The following is a 27,583-nucleotide window of genomic DNA, read 5'->3' on the forward strand; positions in this document are numbered from 1 at the left end:
CTGCACAGCAGGCCAGCAGTTAGCCGAGTCATTGCACACAATCCATGTTGAGGCACAACGCAGTGACGTGCCTCAACTGGCTGCTGATCACCACACCGTCTCTTCTCAGTATTTGAACGGCAAATGTGAAAATAAAAATAGAAATAATCTAAAACTGGTGAAGTTAAATGGAAAATAACTTTAGTATAATCACTGGATACATATAACAATTTAATTACTTTTTTTTTCTTTTTACTTTTTTTTTCTTTCCATGATGGCAGGTGAGGCCGTGCCTCCCCTGCCTCTAGTGACTGCACGCCACTGATAGACATAGGATTGAAGTTTTTATTTTCCCCAGCCTAAATGTTCTTAAAAAAGTAATTCACATTATCATGTGTTTATAGGATGTATAAATGGAATAAAAAGGAGGCCAATAGCCATAATTACTGATGTCATTTTATATAGGAAAATATGATTATTTTATCAATATTAGGTTATTGCTAAGTCAATCTCTTGCATTCATTGATACATTTATACATTGGCTGTCACTTTCAACATCTGTATTTATTTTAATGTATCTATAATCCAGGCTGAAAAACCTTTTTTTCAATTGTGCATATGACCACTGAAAAGTATGTTATCCACACTCACATTTGAATTTGAATTGTGATTGTTTCATATGATGATGATTATTTTATTTTTGCCTTCCTGTAAATTTCTCTAAAGCACTTTGAACTGCCTTGCATATCAATTGTGCTCTAAATAAACTTGCCCTTGCCTTGCTTATAATCTCTTTATTTGAAATAAATGTACTTATGTGCGCATACTTTTGTGATCATTTATAACATATATATTTATGTGTTGTAACACTATTGTCTTAACTTTTATCGCTGCATAAGCCATCCATATATTGTCACACAGTCTCTATTATTTTCTCTCCCTATCATGAAATGGAAATATCTTAACACAGAAAGTAAAGAAAAATGTACGAGATATGGAGAAAGTGTAGGATTAAATAAGATCTGCTTCTAACTACTTCTTATTTGACATATTCAATTGTGTATGTATAAATATGTGTTGTGCTTTAATGTAACTTTGTAAAGCACATTTTAAACACATTAAACCATTGTTGTTGATGAATCATTAAGAAGAAATGTAATATTTTTGTAATTGTGTATAACTTAAGCACCTTAATAAACTAGCCTGACATGTATTTTTGTGTTTGTATGCAATCATGGAGTCACAATGATACATTCTTCTAGGCAGCCACTTTAATAATGGACTTTATAACAATGCTACGACCAGCCCGTTTCACTCCACAAGTGAAGCACATCACACACTCAATTTTTCAGTCCTAAACATTTTTAATTAAAATAGAAATGTTTTATATAGAAATTATAACATACTTTTTTATCAATCAAATGTGTAAAAAAATAAAATTAACCCAACTTGAAAAGGTATAAGTATATATACGTTATATATAATATAACTTGTGCAAGTATCATTCAAAAATATTTACAATTTACACTGTAAATAAATGTAGTTTATTAAAGCCCTTCTGAAATGAATTGTTTTTATTTAAACGGGGATAGCAGATCCATTCTATGTGTCATACTTGATCATTTCGCGATATTGCCATACTTTTGCTGAAAGGATTTAGTAGAGAACATCGACGATAATGTTCGCAACTTTTGGTGGCTGATAAAAAAAGCCTTTCCTGTACCGGAAGTGGCGTGACGTCGCAGGTTGAAAGGCTCCTCACATTTCCCCATTGTTTACACCAGCAGCGAGAGCGATTCGGACCGAGAAAGCAACGATTACCCCATTAATTTGAGCCAGGATGAAAGATTCGTGGATGAGGAACGTGAGAGTGAAGGACTAGAGTGCAGTGCAGGACGTATCTTTATTCGCTCTGACCGTAACTTAAGTACAAGCTGGCTCATTGGATTCCACACTCTCTCCTTTTTCCATTGTGGATCACGGATTTGTATTTTAAACCACCTTGGATACTATCGCCTCTTGAAAATGAGAGTCGAGAACGCGAAATGGACATTCACAATGACTTTTATCTCCACAACAATACATCGGTGAAGCACTTTAGCTACGGAGCTAACGTGATAGCATCGTGCTTAAATGCAGATAGAAACAAAAGAAATAAGCCCCTTACTGGAAGGATAGACAGCAGATCAACAATACTACTATCAGGAGACCAAACCGAACCAAACACTGGACCTGTAACTACACGGTTAATGCTGTGCCCCCTGTCGAAGCCTAGCAATGCTGTTGCTAACGACGCCATTGAAGCTAACTTAGCTACGGGACCTCGTCAGAGCTATGATAAAAACATTATCTCTCCACCTATGCCAGCCCTCATCTGCTCATCAACACCCGTGCTCACCTGCGTTCCAGCGATCAACGGCGCGACGAAGGACTTCACCCGATCATCGATGCGGTCGGCGGCTAGCGTCGGATAGCGCGTCTGCTATCCTCAAAGTCCTCCTGGTTGTGTTGCTGCAGCCAGCCGCTAATACACCGATCCCACCTACAGCTTTCTTCTTTGCAGTCTCTATTGTTTACTAAACAAATTGCAAAAGATTCACCAACACAGATGTCCAGAATACTGTGGAATTTTGCGATGAAAACAGAGCTGTTTGTATTGAGATACAATGTGTCCGAATACTTCCGTTTCAACCATTGACGTCACGCGCAAACGTCATCATACATAGACGTTTTCAACCGGAAGTTTCGCAGGAAATTTAAAATTGCACTTTATAAGTTAACCCGGCCGTATTGGCATGTGTTGCAATGTTAAGATTTCATCATTGATATATAAACTATCAGACTGCGCGGTCGGTAGTAGTGCGTTTCAGTAGGCCTTTAAATAGTTATTAAAATGAAAATAAGCAAAAAAATTCTAATTTCTATTCGAGCATACGTCCAAGCTTGTGTTGCATCAGCACTGGTAAGTGGTGTGGACTCAGGCGGCCTTGATGAGGTGGATGCAGACTCGGCCGAGGTTTCGTCATCTTTGTTCCCCAGGAATGAATTTATCAAGCACATTTTGCATGCGTCTTACAGTCGAGCACTTGCTTCAGTGGTTTTAGCAGAGGTCTGTCACACTGCGGTGAGGGAAGTCCTGTTTTGGGGTTGTCTGGCAAACTTCCTGTTTTATGTTGAAAATCTAATCCTTCTCTCGTTTCAGGCCACTTGCTCTTCCTCCTGCGTCACTGGTCTGATGTCTCTCCTGATTGCCTGATTGTGCCCACCTGTGTCACCCTCCCTCATGTGTATATAGTCCTCGTCTTCCCCTGTCTTGTCGTCTCGTCGTGTACCTCCAGCCGTCTTCCACAGTCTTGTCCAAATCGCCTTGCTTTATTCTTTGATTTCTCTGTACCCTCTGACGAAGAGTGATTTTGATTTGCTAAAGTTTTTTGCTCAGTTTTTTGAGCTAGTTTCATAGTGCTCTGCCTTATTTTCCCCTCCACTTGGAGCGCTTTAATTTGTAGTTTTCATAGCCCTTTATAGTGTAGTTTCTGTTCATAGCTTTTTGTCTCCTCTTCGTGAGTGATTTTCTTTTGGTGTAGTTAATTGTAGATTTTCCGTGTAGATTTTGCTATCACCTTTTTCCCTACCTCGGGAGTAATTTTCCGTTTATTGTTTTTCGCCCTGTGCTACCTTTCCTTTTTACTCTAGTGCAGTGGTTCTTAACCTGGGTTCGGTGAGTCGGTCTCAGGGGTTCGGCGAAGGTCAAGACACACCCGACTCATCGTGTAAATAAATACTTCTTCCTATCACCGTGTTATGGATACCCCCAAACAATGTTCCCTTTAATTTTCCATCTGATTTGCAGGTGTGTAAATGTTAGAATAATTATGTGTAAGTTATCACACAACTCTTATGCTTAAAGGCCGTTGCTATAGTTATTATCAATTGCGCTGAAGTTGTACTTTTCTATCTGTGCAAAGGCACAACTTGTAATCTTGCTTTGCGAGTTGCGAGTTGTCTCGTGTCAGCAGTTTGTTTCCAGACCCTGCCTGCTGACAACCAATGACGGACATCGAGTACCTCAACGCAGACAAATCAGAGACAGGGCGAAATCACGAGTGTCAGCACATTTCCATTCTGAATAATCACGTATGGTGTCTACTGGGGCTGCTTGCATTACCACTCCCTTCAGAAGCAGCCTCAGGGATGTTAACTAGGGACCTCCTGAATAAATAGAGGAGCACGTGGGACTGTACCTTAGAGCGTAGGGGGAAACTGTAACTGAGTGTGCAGCCCAATGCGTCTCTCCTCATGAGTAAAATTCAACTCTGTCTCTGCTTGATTCCTTCTTCTTGTCTTGTGTAATAGATAGTTCGGTGTTTGAACCTGACAGTAATTTGTTGTGGGTTCATGTACTGTGTTGGTTTTGTTCTTTGAACAAGGTGATGTTCATGCATGGTTCATTTTGTGCACCAGTAAAAAAACATATAACTTTGTCTTGAATTAAAAAAAAATATATATAAATATATTTTTCACTAAAGAAGGGTTCGGTGAATGCGCATTTGAAACTGGTGGGGTTCGGTACCTCCAACAAGGTTAAGCACCACTGCTCTCGTGTGTCTAGCCTAGAGTTTATAGCCATTTGTTTATTCACTCTATCTGGAGAGAGTTCTCAGAAACTGTTGAATAAAAGCCTGCGTCAATCGTTTCCCGTCTGCAACTGAGTCCTCATTCTTGCCAAGACATAACAAAGCCCTACATTTGAAAGTATGACATCTCCATAAGTTACTGTATGGACAGTGAGTGAGAAAATGTAAAACAAAAGATGAAATATGTATGTGTCTTATGTATGTATGTACATATGTACTGTATGTATATACTGTAACATGTTCAAAAAGGACACTAACAGTCAGATAAGAGAATTACACTGTACCTTCATCAACAATTTGAGGAGGGGAGAGTGTAGGACTTTTGAGCAAAGCACCAAGCTAGTTTATATTTATTCATTTATCTTTAATTGCTCTAAAATAAACATTAGCTTATTCTTACATGTTGTACACTGATTATGGGGTTAAAAAATCACATTTAGGAGCATTTAGCACTTCTGTTTTGGTGTGCATGATGGATATTTACATGAGCATATTAGGAAAAAAAAAAATTATAACCCCTTTAAAAGTGGTTTTAAAGGGTTTTCAATCGCAATATTCAGGTGGGTTGGTCCGAATTTTCATAAACCGAACATGATTGGATTAAGGCAGGGGTGTCCAAACTTTTCCCGCTGAGGGCCGCACACTGAAATATCAAAGCAAGCGGGGGCCATTTTGATATTTTTTATTTTAAAAACCAATACAATATATGTATAAAAAATATACATTTAGGCCTCCACTCAGGCTTGATCCTGGGGACCCCAAAGGGTTTAGGTACAAAAAATATTTGAAATGTGTCATTATTTAGTATTATTATTATTATCCAAGGTTTAAATCTCCAGATCAGCATTAGGTCTATCTGTCAATATAAAGTTTTTTTTTTTTTTTTAAAGATTTACGCTGTATGCTCTTTTTGTCAAAGAAAACCCTGTTTTTTTATGGAAAAAACACAAAATATGCAATATTTTCCCCCAATAACATTTTAAAGTGGAATATTTGAGATTTTATAATAATTGGAGCTCATAGCATAACTCATAACAACATTGATTCACTATTTCTTGAGCAATGACACTTAAAAAAAAAAAAAAAAAAAAGTCCCACTAATATTATTGGAGATCCAAAAGGGTCCTGCTCAGTAAAGTATTAAAAAATAAATTATACTTTTTTTTTTTACTTTTAACACAATAGTCTCAAGATCAACTTCAGATATATCCGTCAATTTTAACTTTTATTGTTGTTTATGTTTTTTGTTTGTTCGTTTTAGGCCCTTTTTTTTAAAAAAAAGAACAGCTTAGTTTTTTTATATGGCAAACACAAAATATGCAACATTTTCCCCAAAAAATGTCTCAAAGTGGAATATTTAATGTGACGTACTTGGAGCCTTGAATAGGTCAATAATTCACAATGACATTGATTTTGATTCATTATTATTTTTTAAAGAAAGAAAAGCCAACCCTAGCCGCCGACCGCACGGATGATCGGGTGAAGTCCTTCGTCCTTCCGTCGATCCCTGGAACGCAGGTGAGCACGGGTGTTGATGAGCAGATGAGGGCTGGCTGGCATAGGTGGAGCGCTAATGTTTTTATCATAGCTCTGTGAGGTCCCGTTGCTAAGTTAGCTTCAATGGCGTCGTTAGCAACAGCATTGTTAATCTTCGCCAAACTGGAAAGCATTAACCGTGTATTTACATGTCCAGGGTTTAATAGTATTGTTGATCTTCTGTCTATCCTTCCAGTCAGGGGTTTATTTCTTTTGTTTATATCTGCATTTGAGCCCGATGCTATCACGTTAGCTCCGTAGCTAAAGTGTTTCGCCGATGTATTGTCGTGGAGATAAAAGTCACTGTGAATTTCCATTTCGCGTTCTCGACTCTCATTTTCAAGAGGATATACTGTAGTATCCGAGGTGGTTTAAAATACAAATCCGTGATCCACAATAGAAAAAGGAGAGAGTGTTGAATCCAATGAACCCTTGTACCTAAGTTACGGTCAGAGCGAAAAAAGATACGTCCTGCACTGCACTATAGTCCTTCACTCTCACTTTCCTCATCCACGAATCTTTCATTCTCGCTCAAATTAATGGGGTAATCGTCGCTTTATCGGTCCGAATCTCTCTCGCTGCTGGTGTAAACAATGGGGAAATGTGAGCAGCACTCCAGCTTGTGACGTCACGCTACTTCCGGTAGGGGCAAGGCTTTTTTTTATCAGCGACCAAAAGTTGCGAACTTTATCGTCGTTGTTCTCTACTAAATCTTTTCAGCAAAAATATGGCAATATCGCAAAATGATCAAGTATGACACATAGAATGGATCTGCTATCCCCGTTTAAATAAAACAATTTCATTTCAGTAGGCCTTTAAAGCATTTATACATACATTTATATTTTAACTTAGTCTCTCACCTCAATAACAGTTTTTCTTGCCTCAGTTGGTTTCCTTGTTTTCAATACTGGACCGAGTATGCGGCAATATTGGTGAGCGTTTCTCCAGTTTTTTTTTTAGCATTGTACGATGTCTAATTTCACATTAGAGATGCTAAGTGAAACAGATAATAATCTTTATGTTATCTACCATTGTTTATGTTAACTTATCACTGACATGATCAATATTGATGACTATTGACATGATGACTATTAACATACTAATCAACGTTTCTACTTTTTCAAACCTCTAGTCCCCAGTACAGGGGTCAGTGTGGTTGCGGCTGACCACGAAAAGAAAAGGCAAGATTTGTCACGAGTTTGCATCACATGTTACAAATGAAAGTCTTTGGAGGATTGCTAAGTAAAAGAGGAGAACGCCTTCCTAACTTGGAGGCCAATGGCAGGCAGTCGTCATCCTGTGGGTCATCCTTATAAGGTGGACGACATCCTACTCTTCTCAGCATTGACTGCTCACAACAAGTTCCAGCAGCATCACCGTGAAGACTTGGAGGAGCTTGTTGACATGACAGCATCTTTTGATGAAGGACTTGATGAGATCCATGGAGGGTGAACAATTTTCATAACATTTGACTATTTTTATGTTTGGTGTCATGTATGCTGAATTCAATGGAACATTAATAACTCTTGGTGGCTTTGTAGAAATGGACAAGTATAGATATATGTACTTTGTCATCTTGTTGACATTATATATTCTCATCCTCTGCACTAACGGCACCATTATATGTCTAATCTGGATCCACAGGAACCTTCATGAGCCTATGTACATTTTCATTGCTGCTTTGTCACTCAACTCTCTTTTGTTCTGCACTGTTATCTACCCTAAACTTTTCATTGATGTTTTGTCTCAAAAACAGATCATTTCTCATTCTACTTGTATGTTTCAATATTTTCTTGGCTATTCAATAGGTATTTCAGACTTCTTACTGCTGTCAGTCATGTCTTATGACAGATATGTGTCTATCTGCAAACCTCTGCAGTATCCAACTATCATGCGAAAAAGAACTGTTATTGTGCTCTTGACTGTGGCCTGGTCTTTACCTACATGTGAGGTTGTAGTGGCAACTGTGATTAATTCCAAACAAAAACTCTGTGACTTTACAACAAATGACATTTTATGTAACAATTCAATTCTCAAGCTTCACTGTGTAAAGTCAACATTTCTTATCTTTTATGGTTTGTTCATCTCAATGACTGCTGTTGTTGTTCCTGTGACGTTCATCCTTTTTACGTACATGAATATATTCCTTGTAATTTATCACAGTGGTGCAGAAGTCAGGAAAAAAGCTACAGAGACATGTTTACCTCACCTGATGGTTTTATTCATCTTCCTTTGTTTAAGTTTCTTTGATGTAATCATAACGAGTTTGGACTCACATCCACCAAAACATTTACGTTTTATACTGTCTTTACAAATACTTGTGTATAATCCTCTGGTTAATCCAATTATTTATGGAGTGAAAATGAAAGAAATCTGGAAATACATCCAGAGATTGTTTAATTAACTGGTGAACAAAAGAATATGATCACATTTGTTAGCATTGAGGTTTTATATTTCTACATACTATTCTCAGAAAAAGTCATTCACATTATCAAATAGTATTTGTAGTATAATATATAGTTTAGTCAATATCCTGCATTTAATGAAACGTTATACAATGTTTGACACTTTCAACTACTGTACATATTTTTTATTGTATTTATAATCTAGACTGAAAAACACTTGTATTTAATTGTGCATATGATAACATTTGTTATCTAAACTCACATTTTGTTTTTGTATTGTGATGATTTTAGTTTTTATTTTATCTTTAATTTCTTATAATTTCCTCTCAATAATTTTGAATTGCCTTGTGTTCAAATTGTGCTCTGTAAATAAACTTGCCCTTGCCTCGCCTATAATCTCTTTATGTTCATTACATTTACCTATGTGGGCATACTTTTGTGATAATTTACAACAAATATATTTATGTATTGGAACATTATTGTTTTTTCTTTTATCATTGCATAAGCTATCTATGTATTGTATCTATTATTTTGTCTCCCTATCATAAACTGGAAATGTTTTAACACAAAACGTAAAGAAAAAATACTGAGATATGGAGAAAGTGTAGTATTAAATAAAATCTGCTTATACCTACTTCACATTTTAAACACATTTAATCATTACCATTGATAAATCATTTACAATTAATGTAAGATTTGTAAATGTTTATACTTTCTGCACTTTAATAAACTATCCTGACATGTACTTGACTATTTTTATGTTTGGTGTCATGGATGCTGAATTCAATGGAACATTTATAACTCTTGGTGGCTTTGTAGAAATGGACAAGCATGGATATCTTTACCTTGTCATCTTGTTGACATTATATATTCTCATCCTCTGCACTAACTGCACCATTATATGTCTAATCTGGATCCACAGGAACCTTCATGAGCCTATGTACATTTTCATTGCAGCTTTGTCACTCAACTCTCTTTTGTTTAGCACTGCTCTCTACCCCAAACTTTTCTTTGATGTTTTATCTAAAAAACAGATCATTGTTCATTCTGCTTGTATGTTTCAATATTTTCTCTATTATTCTTTTGGTGTTTCAGACTTCTTACTGCTGTCAGTCATGTCTTATGACAGGTATGTGTCTATCTGCAAACCTCTGCAGTATCCAACTATCATGGGAAAATGAACTGTTATTGTCCTCTTGACTTTGGCCTGGTTTTTACCTGCATGTGTGGATGTACCGTCAACTATATTTAATTCTAAACGAAAACTCTGTGACTTTACAACAAAAGGTATTTTATGTAACAACACAATTCTTAAGCTTCACTGTGTAAAATCAACATTTGTTACCCTTTATGGTTTTTTTGTAACGATGAATCTTGTTGTTGTTCCTGTGATGTTCATCCTTTTTACGTACATAAAGATATTTATAGTAACTTATCACAGTTGTGCAGAAGTCAGGAAAAAAGCGGCAGAGACATGTTTACCTCACCTGATGGTTTTATTCATCTTCTCTTGTTTGTGTCTGTTTGATGTCATCATTGCTCGATTGGAGTCAGATCTTCCAAAAATTGTACGTTTAATAATGGCTTTACAAATACTTGTGTATAATCCTCTGTTTAATCCAATCATTTATGGAGTGAAAATGAAGGAAATCTGGAAACACATTAAGGGATTGTTTTATCAACTGGTGAACTAAAGAAAATGATCCCACTTGTTCGCTACTTGGATGAGAGGGGAAACGTCTTCTAAGACAAACCAAACAGTCCAGTTGTGATCGTTTGAATGCCCTGAGAACACAATGACCCGGATGAATCATAAATCCTTAGATATAGCATTGAAGTCTTTATTTTCCCAAGTGATCCTTTAAGAAAAGTAATTTACATTATCATATGGTGTTTATAAGATGTATAAATGGAAGAAAAATGAAGCAAAGAGCCATGCTGTCTGTTGTCATTTCATATCACTAATTGTATTGCTTTATCAATATTAATATCAATCAATATTATATGCACTTGTTTACTTTTAACGCATCTATAATTCAGGCTGAAAGCACTCCTATTTAATTGTGCATATGACAACTGAAAGTATGTTATCAACACTCACATTTTTATCTTAATTGTGATTATTTTATATGATGATTATATTTTTCATTTTATTTGTTGCCTTCTTGTTATTTTTTCTAAAGCACTTTGAATTGCCTTGTTAAGAATTGTGTTTTATAAATAAACTTGCCCTTGCCTTGCCTCTAATCTCATTTCCCCCCATTAAATTGACCTATGTGGGCATGCTTTTTTGGTAATTGTCTACAAATATATTTATGCATTGTATCTATTATTTTTTTTACCTTTACCACTGCATAAGCAATACATGTATTGTCACACATTCTCAATTATTTTCTCGCCCTATCATAAAATGGTAATGTTTTAACACAACGAGTAAAGACAGTGAAGGATTAAATCAGATCTGCTTCTACCTACTTCTTCATATTCAATTCTGTTTATATAAATATGAGTTGTGCTTTAACGTAACTTTTGTAAAGCACATTTTAAACAAATTAAACCATTATCATTGATAAATCATTTAAAATAAATGTAATATTTTGTAACTGTTTATATCTTCTGCACCTTAAACTATACTGACATGAACTTTTGTGTTTGTATGCAATCAACATGGAGTCAAAATATACATTCTTCTCGGTAGCCACAGTAATAATGGACGTAAGTCATAACAATTTTCCTTGTGCGTATACACGCGCTCACACACATTAGTTGTATGTTATGAGCCTATGTCATTGATTAGTTTCACCTAGTATATCTAATTGTAGAAATGAACTAGCCTTTGCAAGATATTCAAACTTTTTGTATATGGGTTAGTGAGGAGAGGTGGCTTCGGTGTGCTAGCCCGCAGCACTGATCGACACAAACTGCAAAGTGTCACGGCTCAGTGACACAATGAAGCCAAAAAAGTACAGAAAAGATGTGCTGGTTTTGCACAAAGTGATCGTTAAACTCGACAATCAGACGCACCGTCGATCGCTGGAACGCAGGTGAGCACGGGTGTTGATGAGCAGATGAGAGCTGGCGTAGGTGGAGAGCTAATGTTTTTGGCATAGTTTTGTCGAGGTCCCGTAGCTAAGTTAGCTTCAATGGCGACGTTAGCAATAGAATTGGTAGGCTTTACCAGGCGGCACAGCATTAACCGTGTGGTTACAGGTCCAGGGTTTGGTAGTATTGTTGATCTTCTGTCTATCCTTCCAGTTGTTAGCCCCATAGCTGAAGTGCTTCGACGATGTATTGTCTTGGAGATAAAAGTCACTGTGAATGTTCATTTCGCGTTCTCGACTCTCATTTTCAAGAGGATATAGTATCCGAGGTGGTTTAAAATACAAATCCGTGATCTACAATAGAAAAAGGAGAGAGTGTGGAATCCAATGAGCCCTTGTACCTAAGTTACGGTTAGAGCGAAAAAAGATACGTCCTGCACTGCACTCTAATCCTTCACTCTCATGTTCCTCATCCACGAATCTTTCATCCTGGCTCAAATTAATGGTGTAATCGTCGCTTTCTCGGTCCGAATCGCTCTCGCTGCTGGTGTAAACAATGGGGAAATGTGAGGAGCCTTTCAACCTGTGACGTCACACTACTTCCTGTACAGGCAAGGCTTTTTTATCAGCGACCAAAAGTTCCGAACTTTATCGTCGATGTTCTCTACTAAATCCTTTCAGCAAAAATATGGCAATATCGCGAAATGATCAAGTATGACACATAGAATGGATCTGCTATCCCCGTTTGAATAAGAAAATGTATTGGAACATTATTGTTTTTTCTTTTATAAGTGCATAAGCTATCCATGTATTGTCTCTATTATTTTCTCTCCCTATCATAAAATGGAAATGTTTTAACACAAAACTTAAAGACAAAATACTTAGATATGGAGAAAGTGTTGTATCAAATAAGATCTGCTTCTACCTACTTCACATTTTAAACACATTTAATCATTACCATTGATAAATCATTTACAATAAATGTAAGATTTTGTAAATGTTTATACTTTCTGCACTTTAATAAACTATCCTGACAAGTACTTTTGTGTTTGTATGTAATCAGCATGGAGTCAAAATGATACCTTCTTCTATGCAGCCACTTTAATACATACTTGCCAATCATCCTGAATTTTCCGGGAGACCCCCGAATTTCAGTGCCTCTCCCGAAAATCTCCCGGGACAACCATTCTCCCGAATTTCTCCCGAATTCCAGCCAGACAACAAGGCACGCCCCCTCCAGGTCCATGCGTACCTGAGTGAGGACAGCTTTTTGTCACGTCCGCTTTTTCTCCATATAAACAGCGTGCCGGCCCAGTCACCTTATAACATCTACGGCTTTTGGAGAGTGCACAACTGCACACACAACAAGAAGGAGACGAAGCAGAAGAACGAAGAAGAGACAGTCATGGCCACGACGAGTAAGAAGAAGTACGCTTGCAAGTCGGGACGGTATGGCGTAGTGGGTAGAGCGACCGTGTCAGAAACCTGAGGGTTGCAGGTTCGTTCCCCGCCTCTTGACATCCAAATTGCTGCCGTTGTGTCCTTGGGCAGGACACTTGACCCTTACCCCCGATGCCTCTCACACTGGTGAATGAATGATGAATGAATGGTAGGTGGTGGTCGGAGGGGCCGCAGGCGCAAACTGGCAGCCTCGCTTCCTTCAGTCTACCCCAGGGCAGCTGTGGCTACAAATGTAGCTTACCACCACCAGGTGTGAATGAATGATGGGTTCCCACGTCTCTGTGAGTGCTTTGAGTATCTAATAATAGAAAAGTGCGTTATAAAATCCAATCCATTATTTCATTATTATTATTTAGTCATCAGAGAGGGTGTTGAGCATGGTTAGAAAGATAGTGACAGAGAATAGAACGAGGATGAACAATTCAACCCTAAACTCACTCCTTTCCTGCAAATTAAATGTCACGGATGCTGCCCACACCTATGCTCCTTCAAAGATTGTGCTACTGGCTGCAAAGCATTGCACTTTCAAATACAACAATGAGTAGAGGAGTGTTATGTGTGTTTCAATTACAGCAAGGTGGTCTTGCCGCTGGGCCTTGGGCCTGTCGCACCTCCACCGGTGCCTGTGGTAGACTGTGCATGGCAGGGACATCCTCTTCCCTGAGGCAGGCTTAAACCTGACCGCATACCAGAAAAGGTTTTGCTGCAGGGTCTTCAGCTGGGGACCACCTCTCATTGATGTTTCGCCCCTTAGCCCAGAACATCTCCCGGTGGCGGGGCAGTGAACAGGGACGTCTCCCTGACACCCCCTGCAGCAAAACCTACTTGGATGTTGCTTCCCAAGCCTTGTCGCGTCGTTTAATCCAGAGCCAGTGGCTAGATTTCTCTGCTACTTCTGAAAGCTCCTTGATGGATCTGCTCAGGGTGGCTCCACGTAGTCCCAGGTCCTTGAGCAGGCGTGGTGTTGTTCTGCCCACAAAGCCTCTGGCTCCCACCTCCACCGGATACAGTCTCACCCTCCATCCACTTTCTCTGCACTCCGCGACCAGGTCTGCATACTTTGCCTTCTTTCTCTCATAGGCAGCTTCCTGTCCCTCCTCCCATGGCACTGTCAGCTCAATCAGTACTACTGACTTCAGAGCTGCAGACCACAGCACCACATCTGGTCTTAAGGTGGTGCTGCATATCTCCTGTGGGAACTGGAGCTGCCTACCCAGGTCCACTTCCATCTTCCACGCCGCCCCTGGTGTTAATAGCTTGGCGGGTGGTCTCTTGCTGGAATGTGTCGCAGGTTCCCCCTGCCTTAGGAAGTGGATCCTGCATTGGCTTTCTGCTGGACTCTGGTTGTTTGCCTCCTGCCGACTTTTCTCCAGCACCTCTGCCAGCTTGCTGAGCACCTGGTCGTGCCGCCATCTGAGCCGACCCTGTGTCAGCGCCATTTTGCAGCCTGACAGAATGTGCTGGAGTGAGGCATTGATGGTCCCGCAGAGGTCGCAGGATTGCTCTGTGCCAAGCCATTGGTGGAGGTTTTTAGGGCTCGGGAGGGTGTCATATGTTGCCCTGATGAGGAAACTGAGCCGAGCCTGTGGCAGTTTCCAGAAATCTGCCCAGCTGATTGCTCGGTTCGATACACCCTCCCAAGTTGTCCACCTACCCTGCTGCCCCTGTGCCACAGACCTTACTCTGAGCTCCTCCTGCTCAATCCTGATGACCTCAGCAACAACAAGGTCTTTCCTCTCTTTCCTGCCTGCCTTGGACCATAGAATGGGTGGATCGCTCCATCCAAGGCCTGCCCGGCCTGTCTGGACCATGCCCACGACTTCTTGGTGTTGCAGTCTCCCCATCGCCTTCTGGACCGCCTCCTTTGCCCTCCACTTTCTTCCAGTCTCGACTCTGGCATTTGCATCCGCCACTGCCCTGTCAGAGGAGTCCCTTAGTTCCATCACCAGCCTTGCCTTCTCCTGCCTGTAGCCCAGGGTGATAGATTTCAGGGGTAGCTGGAGTGAGTTCCATCCATAAAGGCCAGCAGCTGAGAAGCACCGTGGCAGGCCAAGCCATTTTTGGATGAAAGATTTGGCTTTTGCTTCCATCCGGCTTACGGCTGATGACGTGACTTCGCACAGCTTCAGAGGCCACATCATCCTTGGGTACAGGGTGAAGTGGTAACACCACACCTTGTACTTCCCAGGTAGCTGGCTTGCATCGATCTTGGACAGGCCCTCTGAAAGCTGCTGGTGAATGATTTTTTCCATGTCCTTGTCTGAGAGACCAGGTGCATAGAGTCTTCCCAGGCTACGGATGGGCTGATCCACGATGCGTGGGATGTCTTCTCCGCTGATGGTAAAGGTGACTCTGTCGTTTCCCTTCCCCTTTCGCATTGAGAGGCTCCTTGACTTCTGAGGCTTGAACTTCATCCTGGCCCAGGTGATCAGCTCATCCAGCCTCTTAAGTAGCCTGGATGTGCATGGGGCGGTTCGTAGCAGGCAGGTGATGTCGTCCATATAGCTCCTTAGAGGCGGGAGCCTCTGGCCTGCGGGCAGCCGGACACCACCCACCACCTGCCTTGCCCCGATCAGGATGACCTCGAAAGCTGCCACGAAGAGGATGGGGGAAATGAAGCATCCCATTGCGATCCCTAGCTCCAGTTGTTGCCAGCCAGTGGTCACCTTCTTCAGTGCAAAGCACATGTGCATGTCCTGGAAGTAGATCTTGATCATGGTCCTGATGTTATCTGGGATGTAGAAGAATTCCATGGCATAGTCTACGAGCAGGTGTGGCACTGACCCATAGGCATTGGCTAGATCTAACCATACGACGTGCAGATCTTTCTTCTCCCTCTTAGTGGTCTGGATCTGTTCCCAAATCATAGAAGCATGCTCTACGCAGCCAGGAAAACCTGGAATCCCGGCTTTCTGGCAGCTGGTGTCAATGTAGTTGTTCTCCGTGAGGTAGGTAGTCATTCTTCTCGCCATTACAGAAAAGAAGACTTTTCCCTCCACATTCAGTAGGGCTATGCTCCTGAACTGCTCGGTGGTCTTAGCGTTCTGTTGTTTGGGAATAGAAACTGCCACTGCCCTCTGCCATTCGGATGGTATGATCTGCTTAGTCCAGGCAATTCTTATCAGGGTCCATAACAGCTTCAACACTCCTGGGCAGTTCTTGTACAGCCTGTACGGTATTCCGTTCGGGCCTGGTGCTGAAGCAGATCTTGCCCGCTGGATCACCTGCCTGACCTCGCTGAGCTTGGGTGGTGATGTATCAAACAGGGCTGATGGTTCTGAGGGTCTGGGCACATACCCTGGGGAGCCTAGCGGGTTGTTCCTTGCTGGGTCACTGTACTGAGTGCGGATGTGCTCTTCCAGTTCTTCTTTGGAGATATCCAGGGTTCCACTTGTCTTCTCCTCAAGGAACCCGCGTGCATACCGGAATGGATTCCTGAAGAAACTTGACCTTTCTTTCTCTTTCCTTTTCCCCGTCTTCTGCCCTACGTTCTGCCCTCCGGAGGTTAGCGAGGCGTCTTCTGATCTCATCCCAGAGAGCTTTCAGGCCCTCCTTCTCAGACTCCTCTGCCTTCCTCCAACGCTTGCGGAGCTGCCTTCTGTTTGCCACCAGGTCATCAATCTCTTTCTCCCTCCTGCTCTTTGGTCTTATTGTGGCCTCTCTGATGGTCACCTCGCCATACCTGTTGCTGCATTCTTCATAGAAGATTTCCGCGAACAGGTTTAACTTGGCTACCACTGACCCGCGCAGCGCATTTTGCAGCAGCCCGCTGAGATGTTCATCCAACTTTCTCCACTCCTCGGTCTCGTTGGCCTTCGGCCACTTGATCTTGTTCCTTCGGAGCGGGTTCTTCAGGTTCCTGGCTCTTTGACTTGACTCTATTCTTGGGTCGCTTGGGGGTGCTACTGGGTTCACTTCTTGGCGCTCGTCGACATCCCTTTCTTCTTCCTCCCTCCTTTCCTCCCGCGCTACCTCTGCAACATTGGGCCCGTTGGCACTGTGGTTGTCTACCCGGCCTTGGATCCCATTTGTCTGACCTGCCCCTACCGGGGCAGTGCAAGGTTGCATCAGACTCCCACCACCACACTTCATCTTTCCCATGTGGATGTGAAGTCCCCTTAAAGTTGTTGTGTATATGTGTAAATAAATGAACACTGAAATTCAAGTATTTATTGACCCCCTGCGACCCCGAACGGGACAAGCGGTAGAAAATGGATGGATGGATATATATATATATATAAATATATATATATATATATATATATATATATGAAACACTTGAATTTCAGTGAATTCTAGCTATAAATATATTCCTCCCCATTAGTCCCGCCCTCCGACCCCACCCACCTCAACAACAGCCCCCTCCCCATCCCCCCCAATCTCCCGAATTCGGAGGTCTCAAGGTTGGCAAGTATGCTGACATGATCAATATTGATGACTATTGACATGATGACTATTAACGTACTGATCAACGTTTCTACATTTTCTAACCTCTAGTCCCCAGTACAGGGGTCAGTGTGGTTGCAAATGACCAGGAAAACAACCCTATTCTTAGAAGAAAATGCACAATTGGTCAAAAGTTTGCATCACACGTTACAAATGAAAGTCTTTGGAGGATATGTAAAAGAGGAGAACGCCTTCTAAACTTGGAGGCCAATCGCAGGCAGTCTTCATCCTGTGGGTCATCCTTATCAGGTGGACGACTTCTTACTCTTCCCAGCATTGACTGCTCACAACAAGTTCCATCAACATCACCGTGAAGACTTGGAGGAGCTTGTTGACATGACAGCATCTTTTGATGGAGGACTTGATGAGATCCATGGAGGGTGAACAATTATCATAACATTTGACTATTTTTATGTTTGGTGTGATGGATGCTGAATTCAATGGAACATTTATAACTCTTGGTGGCTTTGTAGAAATGGACAAGTATAGATATATTTACTTTTTCATCTTGTTGACATTTTATTTTCTCATCCTCTGCACTAACTGCACCATTATATGTCTGATCTGGATCCACAGGAACCTTCATGAGCCTATGTACATTTTCATTGCAGCTTTGTCTCTCAACTCTCTTTTGTTTAGCACTGTTATCTACCCCAAACTTTTCTTTGATGTTTTATCCAAAAAACAGATCATTGTTCATTCTGCTTGTATGTTTCAATATTTTCTCTATTATTCTTTTGGTCTTTCAGACTTCTTACTGCTGTCAGCCATGTCTTATGACAGGTATGTGTCTATCTGCAAACCTCTGCAGTATCCAACTATCATGGGAAAAAGAACTGTTATTGTCCTCTTGACTTTGGCCTGGCTTCTACCTGCATGTGTGGGTGTACCGTTAACTATATTTATTTCTAAACAAAAACTCTGTGACTATACAACAAAGGGTATTTTATGTAACAACACAATTCTTAAGCTTCACTGTGTAAAATCAACATTTGTTACCCTTTATGGTTTGTTTGTAATGGTGAGTTTGGCTGATGTTCCTGTGATGTTCATCCTTTTTACGTACATAAAAATATTTATAATAACGTATCACAGGTGTGCAGAAGTCAGGAAAAAAGCGGCAGAGACATGTTTACCTCACCTGATGGTTTTATTCATCTTCACTTGTTTGTGTCTGTTTAATGTCATCATTGCTCGATTGGAGTCAGATCTTCCAAAAATTGTACGTTTAATAATGACCGTACAAATACTTGTGTATAATCCTCTGTTTAATCCAATCATTTATGGAGTGAAAATGAAGGAAATCTGGAAACACATCAAGGGATTGTTTTATCCACTGGTGAACTAAAGAAAATGATCCCACTTGTTCGCTACTTGGATGAGAGGGGAAACGTCTTCTAAGACAAACCAAACAGTCCAGTTGTGATCGTTTGAATGCCCTGAAAACACAATGACCCGGGTGAATCATAAATCCATAGATATAGCATTGAAGTCTTTATTTTCCCAAGTGATCCTTTAAGAAAAGTAATTTACATTATCATATGGTGTTTATAAGATGTATAAATGGAAGAAAAAGGAAGCAAAGAGCCATGCTGTCTGATGTCATTTTATATCACTAATTATATTGCTTTATCAATATTAATATCAATCAATATTATATGCACTTATTTACTTTTAATGCATCTATAATTCAGGCTGAAAACACTCCTATTTAATTGTGCATATGACAACTAAAAGTATGTTATCCACACTCACATTTTTATCTTAATTGTGATTATTTTATATGATGATTATTTTTTTTCATTTTATTTCTTGCCTTCTTGTTATTTTTTCTGAAGCACTTTGAATTGCCTTGTTAAGAATTGTGTTTTATAAATAAACTCGCCATCTCATTTTTCCCCATTAAATTGACCTATGTGGGCATACTTTTTTGGTAATTGACTACAAATATATTTATGTATTGTATCTATTTTTTTTTACCTTTACCACTGCATAAGCAATACATGTATTGTCACACATTCTCAATTCTTTTCTCGCCCTATCATAAAATGGTAATGTTTTAACACAACAAGTAAAGATAGTGAAGGATTAAATAAGATCTGCTTCTACCTACTTCTTCATATTCAATTCTGTTTATATAAATATGAGTTGTGCTTTAACGTAACTTTTGTAAAGCACATTTTAAACAAATTAAACCCTTTTCATTGATAAATCATTTAAAATACATTTTATATTTTGTAACTGTTTATATCTTCTACACCTTAAACTATACTGACATGAACTTTTGTGTTTGTATGCAATCAACATGGAGTCAAAATATACATTCTTCTCGGTAGCCACAGTAATAATGGACGTTAGTCATAACAATGTTCCTTGTGCGTATACACGCACTCACACACATTAGTTGTGCATGTGCATGTGAGCTGTGTGCTTGGTATTTTTATGTATTTTATGTATTTTTATCTATTTATCTATGTTCTTATGTTTTTATGTGTTATTATGAATTTGCATGAATTAGTTTTGCATACAATTTCATTGTCCAATGTACAATGACAATATTGATATATTCTATTCCATTCTATTCTAGTTGTATGTTATGAGCCTATGTCATTTATTACTTTCACCTAGTAAATCTAATTGTAGGATTAAACTAACCTTTGCAATATATTCAAACATTTTGAATTTCACCTGTATATGGGTTAGTGAGGAGGAGCCATGTAAGAAAATACACTATCTTAAGGAGCCAACACAGACCCAGGTCACAGACCCAAGGACCTAGGAGTCTCCTTGCTGAGGAGCCCACGAGATAGAGCCGCAGCATGGATGTCAACCCACTCATCAAGTCCTGGGGCCTTATGTACAAAGGGTGAAGATGCACAAAAACGTGGCATGGACCTCTGCCAGGACCTACCTCGTAATAGTAAAGAATCCTTCAAAAAATCCTGAATCCAGACAATGATCCGGATCACCCCCAAAGTCTCATCGCATGTGCCTCATGCACTTTGTGATATTTTCTGAAAGTCACATCAAAAACCGTTAACCCCTTTTTGAGACATGCTGCTAACAAATGGAGACAAACAAACCGCAACAAACACATAAAAAGTAATTAATCGAAGGATAAATACAATTATTCATGTTGTTTTATTCATCTGTCGCTTCCCAACAGGCCTCAAGATGGTTTGCTCTTTACCTTCTTGTCATTCATCCACTTTTTTTGTGGTGGAAGTGGGTAAGCCAACATACACACAGAGTTTATTTAGCCTTGTAATGTAAATGTAAGGTAAAGTAGTAGAAATAAAAATATCCAAACATGTATTTGTCTCATTTTGAACATTTTCTCTAATGTATTCAAAACATACACATTATGTTTTGAGTTAGGTTGTACAGTTGGAATTTATTGCTCTTCCAAGGGAACCAGATCTTGGGGAGCCGATCAAAAAATTGGCTCGTAACAGTTGCATGACCCAAATAAAGAAGCCAGACCGACACACTGCAAAGGCAGGCTTAAATAATGTCAGTGATGACAAACAGGTGCGTGTCCGGAATGCAAGCGGCAGGTGAAAATAATAAGTAGCCATGGTAACAAACTCAGGTGCATAAACAGGAACTAAATGAGTCCAAAACTAACAGAACATAACTAAAAAAAAACATGATCTAAACCACAGATCATGACAGAGCTCCCCCTTAAGGACAGATCACAGATGTAAAAAAAAAAAGACAAAAACCAAGCAGGGTCAAAAGTCACGGGAGGGCGGAGGGAGGACTTGGCGGTGGGTCGCCAGGCCAAGTGTCCCCGAATCCACCGAGGACAAGTCAAGTGGCGGCGGCGAGTGGAACGCTGCTGCAGCAGGCGAGGCAGGCGACCCGGGAGCGGCCACATCCAAGGTCGACGGGGAGGTGGGCGCGTCAGCGTCGTCGTCGTGGCAGGCTTGGAAGCAGGGGACAAGTCAGGCGTAGAAGCAGGCGACTAGTCAGGCGTGAAAGCAGCAGCAGACGAGTCAGGCATGGAAGCAGCAGCAGATAAAGCAGGCGCGGGTGCAGCAGACGTAGCAGGCGCGGGTGCAGCAGATGAAGCAGGCGTGGGTGCAGCAGACGAAGCAAGCATGGGTGCAGCAGACGAAGCAGGCGCGGGTACAGCCACTGGAGCCAGTCGTGGTGCAGGAACAGAAACTGGTGCCAGTCATGGTGCAGGAACAGAAACTGGTGCCAGCCATGGTGCAGGAACAGGAAGTGGTGCCAGCCGTGGTGCAGGATTAGGAACTGGAGCCAGCCGTGGTGCAGGAACAGGAACTGGTGCCAGCCGTGGTGCAGGAACAGGAGCAGATGCTAGCCGAGGAGCAGGAACAGGAACTGGATTTGGAACAGCAGGTTCAGATGCTGGAGAGGATGGTGTTTGCAGGCCCACCCGAGATGATGGTGGCGTCTGCAGGCCCACCCGAGATGATTTCCAGTTCTTTGTTGTAGGATCTTCTGTAACATGTCCATATCAATATATGGTATGGTCTGTGTTCTTGGTGTGGGTACCATTGAGATGATGTAAAAGTCACAAAGCTACATTGATACCAAGTACTGCATCAATGTCAATACTTATCAAGATCTTCTATTTTACTCACCACCAAGACTTTTGCTTCCTCTGGCGTCCCATTTAGTTTGATGAAGATCTTACAGTTCGTTACCCAGGTTTGTTGAATTTTGCTTTGCCTTTTAAGTTGTCGTGCGATCCTTGCGATGTCAGCATTTTTCTTTGTCAAGTGTTCATTCATGAAAACATCTGTACCTTTCAGTTTACGTCCTTGCTTCAATAGTGCCATTTTCTTTTTCCTGTTTGTGAATCTCATGATGACAGCTGGTGGTCTCTGGTTCCTCATGGGCAGTGGTTGACAAGTCTCGATGTGCTCCAGGTCCATCTCTATCCCCCTGCTCTGGAAATAGGAAGCCACCTGTTGCTCCTTGACTGTGTCTCCTGTTCGCTGGGCTCCCCGCTGTCTGCGGCCACCGCACGGGCGTAGGAACGCGGCTTGAATTTGATGCCGGTGATGACCAAATCATTCATGCGGGAGTATTGCTCCAGCTTGTCCACTCGCCGCTCCAGGTCCACAATGCGCCGGTCTTTTTCCACGTTCTGGAGGCGTAGTTGTTTCACCTCCTCCTGTAGCCCCAGAAGCTGCTTCTGCTGCGTTCTGACCGCAGTCACATCGCTGCACAGGGAGTGGAGTGTGAGCTTCATCTCCTCGAACTCCTCCGATGTCGGGCTTTTCCTTGGTGGGGGAATTCTGATGGTCTATATGCCGAAGCATCCAGCAACAGAAGAAATCCACACCTCTGTATCTCAGGCTGCTAATGCTAGCCGGCTTCGGTGTGCTAGTCCGCAGCACCGATCAACACAGACTGCAAAGTGTCACGGCTCAGTGACACAGTGAAGCCAAAAAAGTACAAAAAAGTACAGAAAAGATGTGCTGGTTTTGCACAAAGTGATCGTTAAACTCGACAATCAGACGCGCGCGAACTACGTGGACCCCGACTTAAACAAGTTGAAACACTCATTTGGGTGTTACCATTTAGTGGTCAATTGTACGGAATATGTACTGAACTGTGCAATCTACTAATAAAAGTTTCAATCAATCCAAAGAGGAAGTGATATATAGTTTAGTCAATATCCTGCATTTATTGAAACGTTATACAATGTTTGACACTTTCAACTACTGTACATATTTTTTTATTGTATTTATAATCTAGACTGAAAAACACTTTTATCTAATTGTGCGTATGATAACGTTTGTTATCTAAACTCACATTTTGTTTTTGTATTGTGATGATTTTAGTTTTGATTTTATCTTGAATTTCTTATAATTTCCTCTAAATAATTTTGAATAGCCATGTGTTCAAATTGTGCTCTGTAAATAAACTTACCCTTGCCTCGCCTATAATCTCTTTATTTTCATTAAATTGACCTATGTGGGCATACTTTTGTGATAATTTACAACAAATATATTTATGTATTGGAACATTATTGTTTTTCTTTTATCATTGCATAAGCTATCTATGTATTGTCTCTGTTATTTTCTCTCCCTATCATAAAATGGAAATGTTTTAACACAAAACGTAAAGAAAAAATACTGAGATATGGAGACAGTGTAGTATTAAATAAGATCTGCTTCTACCTACTTCACATTTTAAACACATTTAATCATTACCATTGATAAATCATTTACAATAAATGTAAGATTTCGTAAATGTTTATACTTTCTGCACTTTAATAAACTATCCTGACATGTACTTTTGTGTTTGTATGTAATCAGCATGGAGTCAAAATGGTACCTTCTTCTATGCAGCCACATACATACATACTTGTCAACCCTCCCGAATTTTTCCGGGAGACTCCCGAATTTCAGTGCCTCTCTCGAAAATCTCCCGGGACAACCATTCTCCCGAATTTCTCCCGTATTCCAGCCAGACAACAAGGCACGCCCCCTCCAGGTCCATGCAGACCTGAGTGAGGCAAGCCTTCCGTCACGTCCGCTTTTTCTCCATATAAACAGCGTGCCGGCCCAGTCACCTTATAACAGCGTTTCTCAAATTCCCCTCTATTGGTGGGGAATAGAGACATGACAGGTGGGGCGCGAGGAACGGGAGGAAATTTCACTTCAATTTTTTTTTTTTTGAAATTATATTTTTAGATTTTTTTTTTACTATTCTTTCATTTTCTATACACACTGTAAATCACTTTGTGATTCTGTCTGTGAAATCCGCTATATAAATAAATGTAAATTACTTATTTTTCCTGTAGGCTTTAAATTTCTACGTAGGAGCGCAAGTTTGACAGACATAGCAACAGTAACTAATGGGGGCGGGGCTAAGCGGAAGCTTTGTGAATGGCGAGTCACTGTGCGAGGATTTGCTGTTTTGCAAATACATAAAAAATAGAGCCACTGCTGATGAGCTGTTCAAGATAATGGGCAGTTTCCTCAAAGAACACGATCTTAAATGAGAAAACTGTGTGGGCTTTTGCTCTGATGGCGCACAGACCATGGCAAAGTCAAGAAACGGGCTGCAGGCTCTAATAAAGAGGGTTGCGCCAAATGCGCATTGGACACACTGAGTCATTCACCGGGAAGCACTCGTGTCAAGGCAGCTCAGCCCCGAACTCAATGAGGTTTTAACAGTGGCAGTGTCAAGCCTGCAACCCCGATTTGAAAAGCTGTGCAGTGCAAAACAGGCTAATGCTGGAGTACTGTAAAACTCATGTTCACTTGCCCTGTCTTGCCAAATGCATATAGCTCCTCCTTTTTTTTTGCAAAGATTGCAAAGTGGCACTTTTATTTTTATTTATTATTGAACTTGATGCAAGTTATTTGATTTATTATTGAAATTGATGCAAGTTATAACACTTTTATTTGATTTATTATTGAACTTGATGCAAGTTATAACACTTTTTTTGATTTATTATTGAACTTGATGCAAGTTATAACACTTTTTTTGATTTATTATTGAACTTGATGCAAGTTATAACACTTTTTTTGATTTATTATTGAACTTGATGCAAGTTATAACACTTTTGTTTTATTTATTATTGAACTTGATGCAAGTTATTTTATTTGATATTGAACTTGATGCAAGTTATACCACAGTTGCACAGTTATTTTATTGATTATTGAACTTGATGTTATTTTATGTTATTGAGTTTGAATGTATACGACTTGATGTTACTTGATGTTCAATACATTTGAAAATGTTAAGCTTGGCATCAGCGTTCTGTTGGGGCGATGGGGGCAGGTGGGGCTTGAAAACTCCCCCTTGTCCAAAGTGGGGGATGACAAAAAAAGTTTAGAACCACTGCCTTATAACATCTACGGCTTTTGGAGAGTGCACAACTGCCCACACAACAAGAAGGAGACGAAGCAGAAGAACGAAGAAGAGACAGTCATGGCCACGACGAGTAAGAAGAAGAAGTACGCTTGCAAGTCGGGACGGTATGGCGTAGTGGGTAGAGCGGCCGTGTCAGAAACCTGAGGGTTGCAGGTTCGCTCCCCGCCTCTTGACATCCAAATCCAAATCGCTGCTGTTGTGTCCTTGGGCAGGACACTTCACCCTTGCCCCCGGTGCCGCTCACACTAATGAATGAATGATGAATGAATGGTAGGTGGTGGTCGGAGGGGCCGCAGGCGCAAACTGGCAGCCTGGCTTCCTTCAGTCTACCCCAGGGCAGCTGTGGCTACAAATGTAGCTTACCACCACCAGGTGTGAATGAATGATGGGTTCCCACTTCTCTGTGAGTGCTTTGAGTATCTAATAATAGAAAAGTGCTTTATAAAATCTAATCCATTATTTAATTATTATTATTAAGTCATCAGAGAGGGTGTTGAGCATGGTTAGAAAGATAGTGACAGAGAATAGAACGAGGATGGACAATTCAACCCTAAACTCACTCCTTTCCTGCAAATTAAATTTCACAGATGCTGCCCACACCTATGCTCCTTCAAAGGCTGTGCTACTGGCTGCAAAGCATTGCACTTTCAAATACAACAATGAGTAGAGGAGTGTTATGTGTGTGTATATGTGTAAATAAATGAACACTGAAATTCAAGTATTTATTGACCCCCTGCCACCCCGAACGGGACAAGCAGTAGAAAATGTATATATATATATATATATATATATATATATATATATATATATATATATATATATATATATATATATATATATATATATATATATATATATATATATATATATATATACACAGGGACATGCACATGATTATAGAGGGGCAGGGGCTCAATATATATATATATATATATATATATATATATATATATATATATATATATATATATATATATATATATATATATATATATATATATGTATATATATATATATATATATATATATATATATATATATCTATATATATATATATCTATATATATATGTATATATATATATATATATATATATATATATATATATATATATATATATATATATATATATATATATATATAATAAAATGAACATATATATATATAGCTAGAATTCACTGAAAGTCAAGTACTTCTTTTATTTATATATATATATATATATATATATATATATATATATATATATATATATATATATATATATATATATATATATATATATATATATATATATATATATATATTTTGTCCTGTCCAGCTTGTCAGGCAAATCATATAGCAGATGTAGATGCCCATATCGGCTGTTCAGATTTACTTTACAAAAGAGAAGTGTAGGATACTTCTCTTGTTGCCTTATTTGTATTTGACTTTATTAAATGTATTTATATTATCATTTGGTGCAGCCGGGCCGGAGCAGGAGGGGATAGAAAGAGAAAAAAAAGGAAGACAGAGGGGGGAATTGTGGGGACAAGAGGGGGATTAGACAGAGAGACAAAAACAACAACAGCAAACACAACAACAACAACAATAGAGCAACATCAGCAAATACGACATGTACAAATATGATGGTAAAAGTAATAACAAATGAGCAGTTAGCGAAAATAAAAAATAATACAGAAATGACAATGAGCATTATTACACTAAAAATGGAGCAATACAAATACCAATAGAAATAGCGCTATTGATAATGAACAATACCAATACTTTACCTTTATTGTCAACAATACAGTTGTTCAAATGCAACAATATATATATGTAATGATAACTTGAGATACGAAAGAATGCAGAAAAATGGGGGGAAAAAAGAGAAGCAACCTACATTAACCTTGTAGATTGTTATAGTAACAATAGGTTAAGCTTTGTCAGTGTGCCTTGTGTTATACCCAGTTTACCCTAGGGCAACAACATTAATATACGTTTGATGAAACATGATTATGTGCATGAGTGTATGTGTGCATATGTACTTGTATATGTACAGTATGTGTATATCTGTGTTTGTACAGTGAATGTATATGTACAGTATGTGTATATCTGTGTTTGTACAGTGAATGTTTATGTACAGTATGTGTATATACAGTGAATGTATATGTATAGTATGTGTATGTGTGTTTGTACAGTGAATGTATATGTACAGTATGTGTATATCTGTGTTTGTA

At 39.8% G+C, this 27,583-nt stretch overlaps 3 protein-coding genes and 1 pseudogene across 3 annotated transcripts in view; 3 read left to right on the top strand and 1 right to left on the bottom strand.

Moving 5' to 3' along the window:
- Positions 1–27,583, bottom strand: part of fhip1b (FHF complex subunit HOOK interacting protein 1B) — a 716,414-nt gene that overhangs the window by 114,503 nt on the left and 574,328 nt on the right. The gene's annotated exons all lie outside the window — the stretch shown is intronic.
- Positions 7,711–8,593, top strand: LOC133659178 (olfactory receptor 10X1-like). Its single transcript, XM_062061914.1, has 3 exons — positions 7,711–7,850; positions 8,313–8,364; positions 8,588–8,593. Exons 1-3 carry the CDS (start codon positions 7,711–7,713, stop codon positions 8,591–8,593), a joined length of 198 nt encoding a protein of 65 aa, XP_061917898.1.
- LOC133659179 (olfactory receptor 10J4-like) lies at positions 9,325–10,248 on the top strand (annotated as a pseudogene).
- LOC133659180 (olfactory receptor 10J4-like) lies at positions 17,915–18,850 on the top strand. Its single transcript, XM_062061915.1, has one exon. The coding sequence runs from the start codon at positions 17,915–17,917 to the stop codon at positions 18,848–18,850; it is 936 nt and encodes a 311-aa protein (XP_061917899.1).

Source organism: Entelurus aequoreus, linkage group LG10 (genome assembly GCF_033978785.1).
Source record: "Entelurus aequoreus isolate RoL-2023_Sb linkage group LG10, RoL_Eaeq_v1.1, whole genome shotgun sequence".
Classification (NCBI taxonomy): Eukaryota; Metazoa; Chordata; class Actinopteri; order Syngnathiformes; family Syngnathidae; genus Entelurus; species Entelurus aequoreus.